The sequence below is a fragment of the Propithecus coquereli genome, unplaced genomic scaffold (assembly GCF_000956105.1).
Source record: "Propithecus coquereli isolate 6110/MARCELLA unplaced genomic scaffold, Pcoq_1.0 Scaffold116, whole genome shotgun sequence".
Lineage (NCBI taxonomy): Eukaryota > Metazoa > Chordata > Mammalia > Primates > Indriidae > Propithecus > Propithecus coquereli.
In genome coordinates, this window is record NW_012135636.1 from 2775558 (window position 1) to 2793173 (window position 17616).

Sequence of the window (17616 nt, forward strand, 5' to 3'; positions counted from 1 at the left end):
AAAAAAAAAATTTCAAAAACAGGCAATACTATTCTCGATGGAGGTTGGATTAGTAATTGCCTTTTGGGAAGGGAATCAGCTGGGAGGGAACAGTAGAACATTTTCTAGGTTTCTGTATTTTGTTCTTTACATTTTGTCAAGCTGCATACTTTGTGTGTACTTTATGTAATTTATAATATAATGAACAATTAAAATGTAAGTAATGTTTTAAATATAAAGAACATAAGCAGACATCTTGTTAAGGTTTTATTTTTTGTTTCTTTTTTTTTAGTTTCTTTCTTGTATCTTTCAAGTGGATAAAGAGGGTTGACTGAAGAAAACTGGAACTTGGAACAGGCAGGATGCAGAAAGTGTGAAAGGCCATAGAAAGAATAGGAAAATGGGCAAGAGACAGTCTTTAAACATATGGGTTGGTAGAACTGAGAAATGAAATAGGCTTAGTTAAATTAATAACAATGTGAAAAACACAAAGGAAGATACTTTTTTGCACTCTACAAATGTGACACTGCGCACTGTTGTAATTTTGTATATAGTTACCAATTGACTGGAGTTTAGTAATAGTCTCTGTTCTTAGGGACAAATTTGAATCCTGAAATGATTTGCTGACTGTTCTTGTTTTATGTCCATCTTATTCCTATGGGATACCTTCTCCAAAGTGAGCACATTGTAAAGGCATATTATTGGTAACTTAAACTAAAAGAAAAAATTATAATTAGTTTGAACAGTTTTAAATAAAGTATCAGACTAGGTAGATATTAGGCCAGTGCTAAAGTTCACAGACTAGCTTTTTACAGGTTTAGGAATTATATTGCTTTCTTTCACAATATCAATCTGTATTATCTAGTTAGGTTGTTTTATTTCAAGTCTCCAATCAACATTTCTTTTGTATGCATATACTGAAATGATTTTTATTTAATAAAAAAAGAACATCTCCTATGTGGATTTTAAATTTCCCTTATTAAATATTTATATTTTCAAAATGTCTTTATTTAATTGAGTGAGGTGCTTGGTGCCATTTCAAAATAACCTCAGGCGGTAGGTGTAATGACATATCAAAGATTTGACCTTTAGCATTTTAGGATTCTATTTGTCTGCATTTTCTTCTGCATTCATTCAGTCTTAATTTATATGCTATTTCTCTATATAACTTAATGAGTGGATGTATTTGTCATAAGATTCATTAACCAAAAATATATCTAAAATGTATTATTTCTGTGCAGTCTGACTAGTGATTTTAACTTCATTTATATCTCAACTGTGATAAGTAGAAAATGCTGTGTATAAGGCTGGTCAGTATTTGCATAAACCTCATTCATTATCATTAAGTGCTTAGCAGACTAGACCCTGGATCTCCTAAACCAATACCCATTCTCTTATTTCTGACTTCTTTGAAGTCAGCTTATTATATTCTTTTATTTGCATAGAGATACTTTATTTTCCAGTTCTCTGCTATTCCTTTTAAAGAAAATTGAATGTAATATTTACACTGATATAATTAAATTAACATCTTGCAGCATCTTTTTTTTTGTATGTTTTGGTAGCATAATCATTTGTCTGGGTAGCTTGTAGCCTAGTAGCAGAGAAATGATCAATTATAATATTGTGACAGAAAAATTATTTTTATTTACTCATTTAAACATTTACTTATTGATTTTTATAAATGGGGACTCTAAATGGAGATTTTTGTCAAATAGATCATTGATCAGTCAGCATACATTTTTTTATCTTTATTTTTGTATTTTCTCAGTTTACACAAATCTTTATCTCAAGAAGAAAATCTGAAGGATCAGTTTAACCATACCCTTAGTACCTATGAAGAAGCTTTAAAAAACAGAGAAAGCATTGTTTCCATCACTCAACAACAAAATGAGGAACTGGCTACCCAACTGCAACAAGCTCTGACAGAGAGAGCAAACATGGAATTACAACTTCAGCATGCCGTAGAGGCCTCCCAAGTGGCCAGTGAAAAAGTTCAGAAGTAAGTAGAATGATCTTGCGTTATTTCAAAAACGTGAAACAAAATAAAAAACACTTTCTTTGGGGAACTAGACAATACGTATTTATTGTTCATGCTGTTAATCATTTAAGACAAAAGTAGATTGAACAAAATGAATTTTTTGTTTTTAGATTGCATATCATATCCATATTTGGGGTCAAAAAGTCATTTTCTTGGGAATCATTGTGACTATTTAGGGCAAATCATTTTATTTAATAACTGATCATCAGTTCGTGGAGGCCATACTATTTAAATCATTTCATACTCCTAAGTTAATAGGCAAAGTTATTAGCAAGGGGAAGAGGCTGTCAAGTTACCACTGTACTCATTTAGCTTCACGATAATCCTGCTTGAGTTGGGATCATCTGTGACCTCACAGTCTGAGACCTCTAGGTGCCTAGAATCTAGTACGGTGAAATTAATTTTCTTGTGTTGTTCTTCTGAAGTATTCATTACAGCTTTTCACAGTGTATGATTATATTTGTTTATTTTGAATGATCTTTGCATTTTTATTAAAATTTAAATAAAGCTGCATAATCAGTCAGTCCTTATGACAGCTAGCAAAATGTTAACGAATAAATTAACAGACAAAGAAACCACTTGTTAATTTATGGGACCTGAACATTATAGCATAATTTTCTGAAGCACTTTTTATGTAATAGACCCTTCTTCATATATTGTTAACAGCATTACAGCATTCACATACCTAATCACCTTCAATTTTTAAGACATACCTTTTTCCCTAACAATATTTTTCCAGTTTTACAGTATGAAGTAGTGCTCACTTCAAGGTTTCTCACTTCCCACTACTTCTTATTTGAAAATAAGTCATCTCAATCATTTCTCAACATCCCTGAAACTATATTTTGATTAATATCCCATCAGGTACACTGTAGTAAAGGTACACTGTAGTAAAGACCATTTTAAAATAGAAATTGTGCTTATTAATCTTTACTGCCAGTGTGCCTGGAAACTTTTGATTTATGTAAGTATTATATATATTTGTAAAGATTAGGTTTATATTCAGTTAGAAACTGTATCCAGTTATTCACAATATATATTAACATTCTAAGAATATATAAGATCTTATTTCATTGTAAATCACAAACAGTAATTATTAACAGTCAGAATCTGATTTAGCTCTGTTCGCTCAAAATCTACACATAATTACAAATTTCAAAGTTTTCTTTACATGTAATCTTTTAATTTCTATATAGGACTAAAATTCCCTAAAGCAGTGGTTCCCAGAGACCAATTAGATTTTCAAAAAATCTTTGAAAATATTGTCCACTGTTTATTTTTTATTTGTTAAAAAATATCAATATCAACATCAATGATCAACTATCATTATCATTTTGGACAAGAAAGAACTTTTGTATACCAAGAAGTAGAAATAACATCATCTCAGAAAATGCCTTAAATTAAATAATTTTAACTGTTTGACAGATTCACTATATCCTTATTTTGTACATTTAACCACAGAAAGATTACAACTTTTTAAATGGAATGGCATCAATCTATAGATCAGAGTTTAAGCATAGTAACTATGTCATTTAAAAGAGTTAAATGTCAAATTTAAATGTTAAAACTTTTATTCTTCTGATTTCCAACAATAAGACCTAAATGAAACATTACCGCCTTTCCTTTTCATATTCAATTCATTGTATTTCATTTTTAATTGCCATTAGTTGGGCAAAATGTATCTTCATTGCAGTTAATGTGGACATCAGCCTATTTTGTTGAGTTTAAAAGGAAGGTTGTCCTCTTAAAGGAAACAAAATTATAAGTCTTTGTAACATGGTATTAGTATTCTCCATATAATCTGAAATTTATTATTATTATTGTTATTATTATTATTATTAGAAATGGGGACTTGCTGTGTTGCTTGCGCTAGAGTACAGTGGCATGATCATAGCTCACTGCAACCTCAAACTCCTGGGCTCGAGCAATCCTCCTGCCTCAGCCTAAGAAGTAGCTGGGACTACAGGCATGCGCTACCAGACCCAGCTAGTTTTTCTATATTTGTAGAGATGGGGGTCTTGCTTTGTTGTTCAGGCTGGTCTTGAACTTCTAGCCCCAAGAAATCCCCCCCTCAGCCTCCCAAGTGCAAGAATTATAGGAGTTAGCTAGTGTGCCTGGCCTGAAATTAATATCACAAGCAAATATTTTAGAGTCCTTTGAAAATATGTCAATATTCCAGGCAATTTAAAATTTAAATTGAAAGGGTTCACATGACTCTTTTTCTTTCTCAACCAAATTTCTTGAATAACTGATTTATATTCACTATCTCTAATTTTTCAATTCCCATTTACTCCTCTGCTACTCAATGCACTATGACTAGTTCTTATACAAAAATTGGTCTTCTTAAGATAGCCAGTAATTTCCTAGCTACAAAATTCAATGGCCCATTTTTAACTATGTTTTTATACAACTAATAATACAATCATGGTGAAAACAAATAAAAATGCTCATATATCTTCACTAATATAGCATACTGGTTTAAAATTTCAGGGCTTTAGATTCAGAATGTGTATGTAAACTTGGACATTTTATTTTAAAGCTTTGTGCTGACATGGACAATAATACTTCTACCTCATAACGTTGTGAGAATTAGATGAGATATAACATGTAATGCTTTTAGAACAACGCACGTTAAATAATCCCCCCTTCTCTTGGCATGTCACTCCATAGTATACTGTCTAATTCATCAATAGGGCTCTGCCTTTTTAAGACCAAATGCCTTTGTATATTTTGGACATTCTGCTTGGAACCTTTTGTGCTTTTCTCCCAGGAGAACTTTATTCAGCCTATGAGAGTCAGTGTAGCATAGAGGATAGAAGACAGGCTTTAGAATCAAGTCAGACAGTCCTGGTTTAAATCCTTATCTCCTACTTATTACCCATGAGATTTAGAGCAAATTACTTAACCTCTTTAAGCAAAAGTTCCTCAGATGAAGAACTTGGACAGTAAAACTGGCTTCACAGGAAGGGTTCTTATGAGGAATAATTGGATAGCCTAGCGCAGTGCCAGTTACTATTATAAGCATTCTATAAATTATATTATTAGTATCATCATGTTCATCAATATAGCAAGACCAATTCAATATGTCTTGTCTACAAAGTCTTCTCTAACTTCCTAGAAAGTAAAATCACTCTCTTCTGTGTATTGTCATAGTATTTTGTGTTTTTTAAAAAAAAGGATTATTAGAAGTTTTTCAAGTAAGCAATATTCTCACTTACTTGAACCTGTTGCCATACAGTTATTTTATTATTTATCTATTTATGTGTCCTTCCTACTAGACTGTGAGTTCCTTGAGAGTAGGAACCCTGTCTTAGTCACTTTTGTATTCCTAACAATTTACATGATACATCTTACCATTCATTAAGTGCTTAGTGTTTTGTTTTGTCTTTTTTAATGATGAGGGAAATAGAAATCTTATGTTCTGAAGTCTGGGAATTATATAGATAAGACATGACCATATGATCACAAAATATTATTTTAGGACTTATTAAGATTAACAAGTACCCCAATGACAAGAGCTGTCACCTTTTACGATTTTTTCCCTACCTGAACTATCTTTCTCATTTAATGCTGTTCACCATTGCTTCTTGAAATCTTTTCTTTTCTTCAGTTCATAGCACCATTTTCTTCTACTACTTCTCTAACTATCCCTACTCCATTTCTTTCAGGGAATACATCTTCCAACTATCCCTAAATAATGATTTCTTTATATATTTTATTTTTATTTTATCTCTATGCAATTCCCAGAAATGTCTTCCATTTCCATAACCTTCAGCTACTACCTATTAGCCAAATAACTTCCAAATATTTATCTTAGTACTCACCTATCTCCTGAGATCCAGTCTCATGTTTCCAAAACTCTTTACTCTCCACTCCCCTGAAAATAAAGTTCTCCCAATTTTCCTGTATTTCCTGTCTCAATTAATGGACTTCAGCAACTCAGCCCTGTCCTTGTTCTCTCATTCTTTTTACCTTTCACATTCACTTTGCCACTCATCCTTGTTCTTTCTGTCATTGTTCTAGTATCATTTCCTCCCACGACCTCTACCACACCATCTTAGCACATGCTATTTCTTCTTCTTAGAACATATTCTTTCATTTTATTGCCTGGACAAATTTTTGTTACTAAAGTCCAGTCCACATGTTACCCCTACAATGAGGCCTTAACTGGCTTCCTCCAGTTAATTGTTTCTTTCTTTTATCTTTGTTATTTACATAGTACTTAATCCATACCTTTACTAATCATCTAGGTGTTAAAACTGTTTTGTGTATCTATTTCCTATCTGCTATCTCCCAGATTTCATAAGACATAGATACTGTTCTATTCACCTTTCTATCTCCATCTCCTCCAAAAAGCTCATGAAGATGCCTGTTGTAAAGTAGGTACTCGGTAAATGCTTCTGAACAAATGAACTAGAGCACTTTAATGGTTTGAGAGAGTAACAGAATAAAGTAAAGGCAAGTAAGTCAGGAATACACAGGAAAATTTCTGATGTACTCTGATCTGCTTTAGGTCTGTGATAAAATTTTTTTTCTCCCAAGGCAGTACCCAAAGCTTACCAGTTTCATAGAAAAGTGTGACCTCTGTGGCTGGTCCTGCCTGCCTCCCCTCACTGCCACCACACCTTTCACTCTCCCAGGAACCGGGAGCTCTTACTTCCTATTTACCAGATTTTAACCTTTGTTCTAACCTTCCACCTCCATCAAGTTTCATGACACTTAAAGGACCTGAAACCTGTAGTAATAGTGAAGAGAGACCATATACTATTGCTAATTGTAGAATTTTAAATTTATTTTCTTTGAGAGTCATAAAAACGTTTAATATTTTCTTAAATATTTTAGCCTATGGGAATATTTCTGGCAAGAAAAGTTGTATAGAATTACTATCCATAAACTGTCCAGTATTTATAGGCAGATAATGCCTTATAGGGTAAAAGTCAACGAATGCCAGATACCAGTGCCCAAAAATAGCTTCTTGGCCCAGCTGTCATAAAGCCTAAACTTTTACCAAGGGAATGGAAAGCCATTCCCTTGGGTTAAACATTACTCTCTTTATATACTTCTTTGAAAAATGTGCATGTTTGTGGAAGAATAGTACATTGTGATTTAGCTTTTGGATTGCTTTTTTCCTGATACTGAATGCACTTGGTTTTGGAGGGAAGAGTTATGTGGAAATAGAGGGAACTCAAGAGCAGGTAAGAGCACAGGAACTCTGTAGGAAAAACTTCTCTTATAGTTTTGCCAAGTACCATCCCTAAACCCCATTTATTTAAGAGAAAACTGACACACCAATCCATTGAATGATGTTTTCATCATGAGAGATTTAAAACTTTGTGATTCCTTATGCTGTATTTTACTTTCCATCTGTCTTTACTTCTACAGGCATGCTTCTTGTGGCCTGGAACAAAAGTTCCGAAGGATTTTTAAAGATAACATTTTGCTATACTTAGCATGCCTAAGCTACACAGAGTTACTTAAAGTAATTACAACCAGACTTATGAGGTTAGAACTCCCAAAGAGCTAGGTTGTACGTTGAAATAACTTTGTTACATATCTTTACTTTGGGCTAGATTTATAGTGATATGATTCAAATTACCTCATAAACTGTAACTAAATAATAAATAGGTAAGACAGCTATAGACAAAATTATAAACTTTTAAATTTATTTTCAAGAAAAGATGTATCAACTCTTCAGAACGAACTTTCTATACTTTTCTTTTTTAAAAAAGATCGTTTACTTAAAATTTACACTTCTGCTCATTTAAAATTTTTGTAACATAATTAAAATATCAAAATTCAGGTTAAAACATTTCAATTGATAGAGTTTTAAAGTAGTAAGTTGCCTTTTGAAATATAGGACACCCTGTATCTTTTGAGTGTTACTGAGGGGAGAAAAAAAAAAGAACACGTAAAGCTATCAAAGTCTTTCCTGCCTCTTTACCAAATACTGATTTCTATGAAGAAATTGAAGTTACAAAGAAATTGTGAATTCTCAGCCTGGTTTCCCTGCTGATGAGTAAGAACGGTCTGTAGTTCTCTTCAAAGTGTCAGGGGAGTCACCATAGTGTCACACAAGGGTTCTTAGTGTAGAGCAAACATACTTTCCACAAACTCAGCTGCTTAATCTGTTTGCAGGTTGAATTATAAAACAGGATAGATGACTCTGGGTGCTGGGAAGGGGAACAGAGCATTTCCACAGTTTCTTGATTAAAAAACAAAAAGCCTACTATTTTCATCAAAAGGTTTTACTAGACTTTTTAGTTTTATTGCTGGCTCCAGAATCTGATTTTAACCATAATGAAAATTAATTATGCTAAAATATTCTCAAGAAGTTTAATATGAAAAGTCTAAGTTTAATATGAAAAGTCTGAGTCTAAAATTTTTTCACAATTTTATTGTGTTTTTATTAAAATTATTCTGGTTATTGTCAACTTTACTTGTGATATTTTTCCTACCAATTCTTGGTTGGACTGTAAGTTCCAAGGCAATATGAGACATGCTTTAACACTATAAATACTTATTGATTGAATCAAAGGATAAGTTTCACAAATTCTTAACTGAGCATTAGGTGTAAATCAATATTTAATATAATGTTTAAAGGAGATTTTGATTTATTAGTACTCTTAATAAGTGGGAAGACTTAAAACTTTTCTGGGAATTGTTCTTTAAAATCTTTCTTGTGTTTGAAATTTAAAAGCTCTGTGAAATATGATATGTACCTCAACAAATAATTGATCAAATAGTTAATTTATTTGTGATAGTTTATCTACAAATACCCTCTCCAATTAGCTTTAGAAGGCACCTTCTAAATGGAGATCTAACTAGATATGGCTTTATTGTCATTTATGTATAGAAGACGGACTTAGATGACTCATAAGCAATCATCATAAGATTTACAGCATCTAACATGCTTAATTTTTATTCTTGGACATGTGATATACTTTTAAAGAATTTAATATTCTGGGTTTGTGAATCATTGTTTTTAAATTACCTGATTACCTATTTAACTTATGAAATACAAGTTCTTATTATACTCCATCAAACAAGTATTAAAATTATCAGTTCCATTATATATTTGTATAATAGATCACCTTTCTCATCCATCGAGTACATAAAGTAGGTTTATTTAGAGCTACTTTTATTATACACAAATATACCTACCATGTTTGACAGATTTATAATTATATTAAATTTTTATTAAAATTAAAGAATTTGGGCTTACATCAAAATTGTTAAGGAATGTCTCACTTTGACATGAAGAAGTCATATAGTTTTTAATTGTCTGGGTCACTCCTTTATGTCAGGGAAGGATTAATGTAGCATTGTTAATATTAGAGCCCAACCCAGAATTTGAGAAATTCCAGTGGAGTGCAAAGTGTAGGATCTAGGCTAACGAAGAAAAGAGGCTCTCTAAACCTAAGACTCTGTACTTTCCCTGATAAGATAGGGTCCTTTTATAGTTAAACTTATGGAATGAATAGAAAAGAGCATGATGGTAGGAACTAAAAAGTTAAATTATTAATACAACATGGCTTCTTGTATTTGATCTAATTCTTCATTTCAGAAGCTATCTCCGAATAGATGAACTAGTGTTGGGCTAGTATATATCTTGACATGCTAAGATAGATAGAAAGTGTTTCAGGTGAACACAATAGAGAGGAATGAAAGAAACAGGGACAAAAGACTAAAATATGGGAGATCCACACTGTTTTGATTTAAGACTAAATAAAATACCGGAGTTTTATTTTTGTTTTTCATTAGTCCCAGTGCAGCAATAATTTAAAAAGTAGGAGGTAGAGTTTCTATCATTTTAGGGAAATTATAGAATCTACTTCTGATGATATGATGATCATATACATTTTAACTAAAACTTGATAGGCTAAGAACGATGCAGCAGTTCTTATACCTGAGACATTCACATGTGATTTTCATGTGTATATTTATATATGAAATGTAAGCTTCTCAGAGGGATACATTAATATGATCTAGTAAGTATCCTTTTCCTTGATTCTATTCTTAGCTGCAGTCAAAAGCCTTCTTACTGTTTAATACTTGACAGGCTGTTTAACTCCTGGGTACTTCTGTGAAGTTAAGAGTACTCACCCATCTTACCTGAGATCAGTTGAAGAATTGATAAAACTAAGAGGTATAAAGTGATTTGAACTCTCTAGGAAAAGGTTACTTAATGATACTAATCACTAGTGCACTTTAAAATAAAAGGGAAAAGGAAGCTATTGTAGAAATCAGATTTTTAGAAGTTTTTGTCATTCCCGCTTGGATGTTGCTCAATCTCATTATATTTGATAAGATATATCATTATACTTGATATAACTTACTCAGAACTTCCCCCTTTGTCTCCTCTGTTCTTAAACACATATATTTGATATAATGCATCTACCTGTTAATATAGAAAATGTATACATTTTATATAAATCATGGTCTGGTTTGCTTTTAATAAGTCCTCAGTATATTCATCTAAAATCTGATTACACAGTTACACAGCCTAACTAAACAGTTAAAACTTTCTTACTAGGTATAGATTTTATTCCCAAAATATAATTGGAAAAACTCAACTGAACTCAAGAGCAAGTAGAAATACAAATTTCACTTGGCTTCTAAGATTCTGATTGATTATTTCTCCCTACTAGGGTCAGATGTGTATTTGGCCCTCAGTAAATTTAAAGAATAAAAGAATCCTTTTCTTATTACACTGTAATTTTTTCCGATGTTGAAATCATAAATATTGTCCATACCTAAACTTCATTCTTGATCATTTACATTTAAAGAGGAAAAAACATTATATAACAATATTGAATATAGTGGCAGCTAAAAATATATTCTTTCTTCCTTAATTATTATATATATATATATTCTTGAACAATTTAACAGAGGCAGTTTTTTCCCTCAGTTCTTAATCTAAGTACAATGAAAAAAAATAGTTATACTATTATAGATTACTTTGTCAGGTGTTTTTATAGAAAGACTGACTAAACATTAAAAAAAAAATTCCAAAAATTACATAGTAAATGGTACTTTGCAACTTTCTAAGCTAATTTTAATTTTTTGGTTGCTTTGGCATTTATGCCATAAAAATTAATAGTTCTTGGAATAACATCATCATTTTACTTTTCCCTTGCCACATACAGCAGTATCCTAAAGCACGTGTAAGCATGTTATTTCTCTTTATGTTATCATTTGCCATATAACAAGCTATATAATAGGTAAAAATAACATAAAGCATATTTAATATCTGGAAACATCTTCTTTCTTAAAATAGTCTGCCTTCTGAGCTGAGTTATGTGTATTTCACATCAGTCTCCCAAGAAGTTCTCTACTACTGCCTCTCAGAGGGCCTGAATCTTTCCCAGAATGATGGGAGTAGCACAGTTCAAGAACAAGAATGAATCTCTGTATAATCACACCACAATGTGAGGTGACCCTGAGACAGAGAACTGACCAGATACACATATGGGTTTTAGGAAGACTTTCTGATGCTCTTTTTTAACACAGCTGTGAGAAGAATGTGCCTAAGACCCAATAGTCATTCTTGAGTATTGCTGGCAAAGGAAACCATGAGGAGAAGAGAATCTAACACATGGGTGTAAGAGAGTCCGGCTTCATTGATGCGATCTGAGGAGAATGCCTAATGACTGGAAGAATCAAACTTGGCAATGAAAACACAAAGCTCTTTTCATCAATTCAAACGCAGACTCTAAAGCTGCAGATGGTCACCTCCAGCCTTGTCTATTCAGTGTGGGGTTTTATAAAATGGCACTTTGGTGAATACTAATAGATCAAAACAAAGATTTAATAATGTAAAGATGTGGTGTTCATTTTTAAATGAGTATACAGGTCAATGTCTCAGAAAAGGATAAAAGGAGTACCTTTTATTTGTGGGTCTAAAGTCTTTTAGTTATTTTTTAACTTCAAAAATAAATGACATCTTTAATGTACAGATTGTGTTTTATGAAGAACATTTTACATTATCAGAAAGAGACTAAAATTGGGGTTTATATTTATGCTTATTGATTTCATTGCTTCTGTTTGAGGACTTTCAATTTATATTTGTTAATGCCATCCTTTAATACTTTCTTGAAGTCCATTTGATAGAATAAATTTATGTTTCCATTCTCAAGAATGAATCAATATAATTAAAAATTTAGGTCAAACATTTTATATTTGGAATAGGACTCTTTCCTTACCTTTTCAGAGAATCCAAAGAGATGTTGTTTGGTACAAAGGAAGCCTTCGAACTTTAATCCAGACTTGGAATTACATTTTTGCTACTTTTCATTTGATTTTCTAAGGTTGTAGAAATTAATAACAATTGTTTATATATTGAAAGATAATTCATTGTATTCAACTTGCTACTTATATTTACATAGCTGAATCTTACCTTAAAATAAAAATATGGTATATTTTTCCAGAATAAGCTTTATCATTATACTTGGTTAGCACTGTATAGTTCGTAAAATTCTCAATCTAAACCCCAAGAAATTAAGCTTTATTATGCAAAATAAACTTAAAATATGAACTTAGCCCAATAATAGCTTTCTGTTCTGCTATCCGTGAACTAAATATAACGATTAGGTCTGTATTCCTAATAGTTTTATCTAGCAAGTTACACTAACATATAATAAATTAATACACTAGGATTGAAAGTTATAACAGAGGCAACTTAATATCTAGCAAAAATATCAGTGAACTAATAGGACCCTTACTGTCATTAATTAGGTATGTAAAAATTATTAAACTTTGTTTAATCTCTATTTCTTCATCTAGAAGATAGAGTTGATATACTTGCTTTACTTCAAAACATGGCAGTAAGGATCAAATAAACACAGATGCATAAAAGTGCTTTGAAAAGTATAATGTACTCTGTAAGTGTAATCCATTGAATGTTTTTTGCATATAATACATGTTTTAAGTTTAAAAAGTATTATCACCCATTTGGAATCAGAAATATTAAGGGAGAAAAAATAATATTTTAGCCTCAGAGACAATGTAAGTACCATGTAACTTTTGAAAAAGAGATTCTTTACAGGGACCTTGAAAACTGCAAGTAAAGAGGGTTCTTTTTTTTTTTTTTTTTGAGACAGAGTCTCACTCTGTTGCCCGGGCTAGAGTGAGTGCCGTGGCGTCAGCCTAGCTCACAGCAACCTCAAACTCCTGGGCTCAAGCGATCCTACTGCCTCAGCCTCCCGCGTAGCTGGGACTACAGGCATGCGCCACCATGCCCGGCTAATTTTTTCCATATATTTTAGTTGTCCAGGTAATTTCTTTCTATTTTTTTGGTAGAGACGGGGTCTCTCTGTTGCTCAGGCTGGTCTCGAACTCCTGAGCTCAAATGATCCACCCACCCGCCTCGGCCTCCCAGAGTGCTAGGATTACAGGGGTGAGCCACCGTGCCCGGCATAAAGAGGGTTCGGTACATTCTCATACACTACTGGTGAGAGTACAAAATGGTAAAACCCCTGTGGAGGAGAATTTGGGAATATCTAGCAATATTACATATGCATTTGCAGGAAAGTCACTTCTAGGAGTCTATCCTGAATGTATACCTCCATGAATATGAAACAACATAAGAATTATAGTATTATTTTTAATAGCAAATAAAAACAACCCAAATAGAATAGTTAAATAAACTATGGCATATTCACATAGTGGAATACAATGGAACCATAAAAAAGAATAAGGAAAATATGTATAAACTGACACTGAGTGATTTCTAGGACATATTGCTGACTGAAAAAAATCAAGTACTTTTAATAGACTGCCTTTTATGTGAGAAATAAGAATAAAAGGGATGGGAAGGATAAATCAGAAGCTAATGAAAGTGGTTACCTCTGGGCAACATAAAACCTGTCTCTACAAAAAAATAAGAAAAATTGGTTGGGCATGGTGGTGCACACCTATTGTCCCAGCTACTTGGGAGGCTAAAATAGGAGGATCACTTGAGCCCAGGAGTTCAGGGTTATAGTGAGCTATGATGGTGCTACCACACTCTGACCTCAGTGACAGAGCAAGACCCTGTCTCTAAGAAAAAAAAAAAGAAGTAAAGAAAGAAAAAAAGAAAACTGTTGCCTTTGGAGGTAGGTAGGTGGGAAGGAGATGCAGGCAGAGGATGGGAGTGTAACTTTATTAATTATACCCTTTTGTATAGTTTTGACTTTTGAACCATGTAAATCTTTTACATATTCAGAAATTAAAATCAAATTTAAAAGATAAAAAGAAAGCTCTAAAAATGCCTGCAAATTGAAATAAATGTACCTAACTGTATATCAAAATTTAAGACATTTATAGAGAAAATGATTAATTCAAGTATCTTTTGATCATCATACTTGTGTACATTCTTAGTGGCATATATTCTAAGAAGAAACAGAAATATGAAGAAATCTTAAACTTTGCTCAATATGTTCATAGTGCTATTGGTATTAACATTTTGAGACTACTTTATGTATATTGTTGGATCGAACAAATAAGTAAATAAATATTATTAGGAGCCAAAATTTTCCTTGTAAAATAAATGGCTTTAGGAAAAAGAAACTGTAATGTTAAATTTGAATTAGAAATATTAATATGAACTCATGATTTTAAATATATTTTTTTCTTAACTCTATCCACTGAAAAGGGCCTTAGAAGCAATAATAGACACACCTAGCATACAGATTTTAGTTTCTAAATACCATTTCCCATCAAAAGGTACCAAAGCTCGTAGGTCTGGGTCAGAGAAAGTACAGAGTAAGTCTGGGATATCTTTTTGTGCCAGGAAACAAATGCTCAAAGACTGATGGAGTTATAGAGAAAGGACACAGAAGCCAGCTTGAAAATGTTCCCATTGACCAAACTTGGGACAATTGATGGATCAAAAAAAGAACTGTATTTGATTATAGACTATTGAACTTTTCTTTCCTAGAGTCTGTAAATAAACATACTCAAAAAAAAAAAAAAAAGAGATGGAGGATGGAGAGGAAAAAGCCCTTTTGTACAGAAGAATGTCAGTTAATGAATAGTAGACAGTTAATACATGTAGTTATTAATAGTTATTAACAGTTAATAAATGTAGATAGAATGATAAAATTAGCAAATCACCACATCGTAGCCCCTAGGGTAATTAATTCAAGCAAAGACCATCAGTCAGCCATATAATTAGTTAAAAGAAGCTACTTCGGAACTAGAATCAGTAAGTCTAAATAATTTGGGAGAACTTACTTAATATATATTAATACTCAGGAGTTTAAAGCTTAAAATCAGAGTGAGTTTAGACAGGGAGATTTATGATGTCAAGTGCCTTCAAACAATATTTGAGGGGTTATTATTAAAATTTACTTTGGAAATTTTTCTGACTCAAATATTCTGTGCTTATGTAAATGATAACAGACCTTAACCACACAACCTTTAATCAAAATTCATCTTTTAAAGAAACCCACTATAATGTAAAGAAGTTTTGCCTCAGAGACTTTGTCAATGTCAGACTAGGTATTGTGATCCTTTCCTTTTGATATTATGTTTATCATGGAGTTTTTGTATTAATTTTGATTTTGAAAACTAATTAAAACGTTGTTTATCTTTATTACTGAGCGGTTTGTTTTTGCACCCCCTTAATTTGTTGTTTTCTTTTTTTTTTTTGAGACAGAGTCTCATTCCCTTCCCCTAAGTAGAGTGCTGTGGCATCAGCCTAGCTCACAGCAACCTCGAACTCTTGGGCTCAAGCAATCCTCCTGCCTCAGCCTCCCAAGTGGCTAGACCTACAGGCGCACACCACAAAACCCGGCTAATTTTTATGTTTTTGGTAGAGTTTGGGTCTCACTCTTGCTCAGGCTGGTCTCGAATTCCTGAGCTCAAGCAATCCTCCCACCTTGGTCTCCCAGAGTGCTAGGATTATAGGCATGAGCCACCACACCCAGCTGGCCCTCTTAAATTTTAACTTGAAATGAGTGCCTCACTCACCTAACTCTAGTTCTCACCCTGAATACTGTATAAAAGATGAAAAAGACACTTCTAGGGGGAAAAAAAAGACACAGCTGATTTATCTTCATTAAAGATAACACTGATGATAACTTCCTAAGTTATCCTAACTTGTATGATTTCTATTGAATGATGTTTCATGTTCAAAAATGATAGTGATATTATGGATCTGAACTCCAGTTCTTTCCACCTTGTGGAATTTGGCCACATTTTTAATTACATGCTATCAAGAAACCCTAACACTGTCTAAATGTCATATCTTACTCCTGTTCAGTATGTGCACCACTTTTGTCAACTGTTGCTTTATCTTTATTTTCATCATCTTTCATACTCTGTGTAGATCAATCATCAAATCTATCAACAGTAGGGTCCTGATTATATTCTAAACCCTAGATGTTGATTTCAATTTGAGAATATATGGTTTCTATGAATCCAAGTTAAATCAGGTAGAGAAAATGAGTGCGATGATGCCAGCTTAATAAGTTGAATATTACTTTTACTTTGTAGGCCCATGGCTTAGTCTGAAATTTGAAGTTGCATTGATATATTATCTCTGCTAGTCTCCCAAAGGATGTTGCCCGTCTTTTGAATTAAACTTGAATAAAGTTGATTTGTATTCCCTGTTAATCAAAATTTGAAATGTTGACATTAGAAAATTTCATTCAGTGCTAATTATATATGACTTTTATGAAAGTTAGGAAGGAACGAATCCTACATTTTAAAGTTTAGTATCAGCCTAAAGCCCTATGAAAACAATAGTGAGTAGCTTAATAAGCCATCTTAATAAGATACCTTAATAAAACTAACCAGTTATTCTGGCTTGCTGCATTTCACTTGGCAGTATAAAAATCATTGACTTCCTTCCTTCGTCATTAATTGAAACTTTTCTGGGTTTAGAATGATCAAAACCTTAGCAATGTTAAAGCAACATTTCCTAACCTTTCTTAACGCTTGAATCTGTTTAATAGCAATATATATTCTCTAGGTAGTGTTTTAAACATCCTTTTTTGCATTGGCATAAGATAAAAGAAGTTAATTTACATTGATTGCTTTATAAATTTTATTTAAACACAATCTTTAATATTCATAATATGGAACATTACATAGTGTTTGACTTCAGCTATGTAAGAAAAAGCACAATTTGTTAAATTTTATAATGGTATATTAAGTTTGGTTTAGGGACCGAATATAAATAAGAAAGTAGATTAAAATTTAGTAACATATTATGACATTAAATAACTGCTTATGAGATGATATTTGGAATTCTTAACATTTTACTTTTAAAATGAAATAATAGAAGTTTTTTAGCCTTCCTTTGCTAGAATATTTCTGCAAATAGCACATTGTAAGAGTTTGGGTCTTTACTCCAATATATGAAAAACTAAATTGAATATTATTATTCTGATATTTTCTCTCTTTAATTGTTTTTTAAGTAATAGCTACTTAATAAGCAATGTAAGTAGTGTGATCAAGTGAACACAATTTATAGATCTGGTGAAGAGAATATTGAGGTGAATTAATGGATTTTTCCATTAATTTTATGCCTCTTGGCTGGGTGTGGTGGCTCACGCCTGTAATCCTAGCACTCTGGGAGGCCGAGGCGGGCAGATTGTTTGAGCTCAGGAGTTAGA

General features: G+C 32.4%; 1 protein-coding gene across 1 annotated transcript in view; it reads left to right on the forward strand.

Annotated features, from left to right (window-relative positions):
• Window positions 1-17616, forward strand: part of MIPOL1 (mirror-image polydactyly 1) — a 314174-nt gene that overhangs the window by 270535 nt on the left and 26023 nt on the right. The window contains exon 6 of the mRNA XM_012657951.1: window positions 1748-1978. Coding sequence (XP_012513405.1) covers window positions 1748-1978 — 231 coding nt within the window. The remainder of the gene's footprint in view (window positions 1-1747; window positions 1979-17616) is intronic.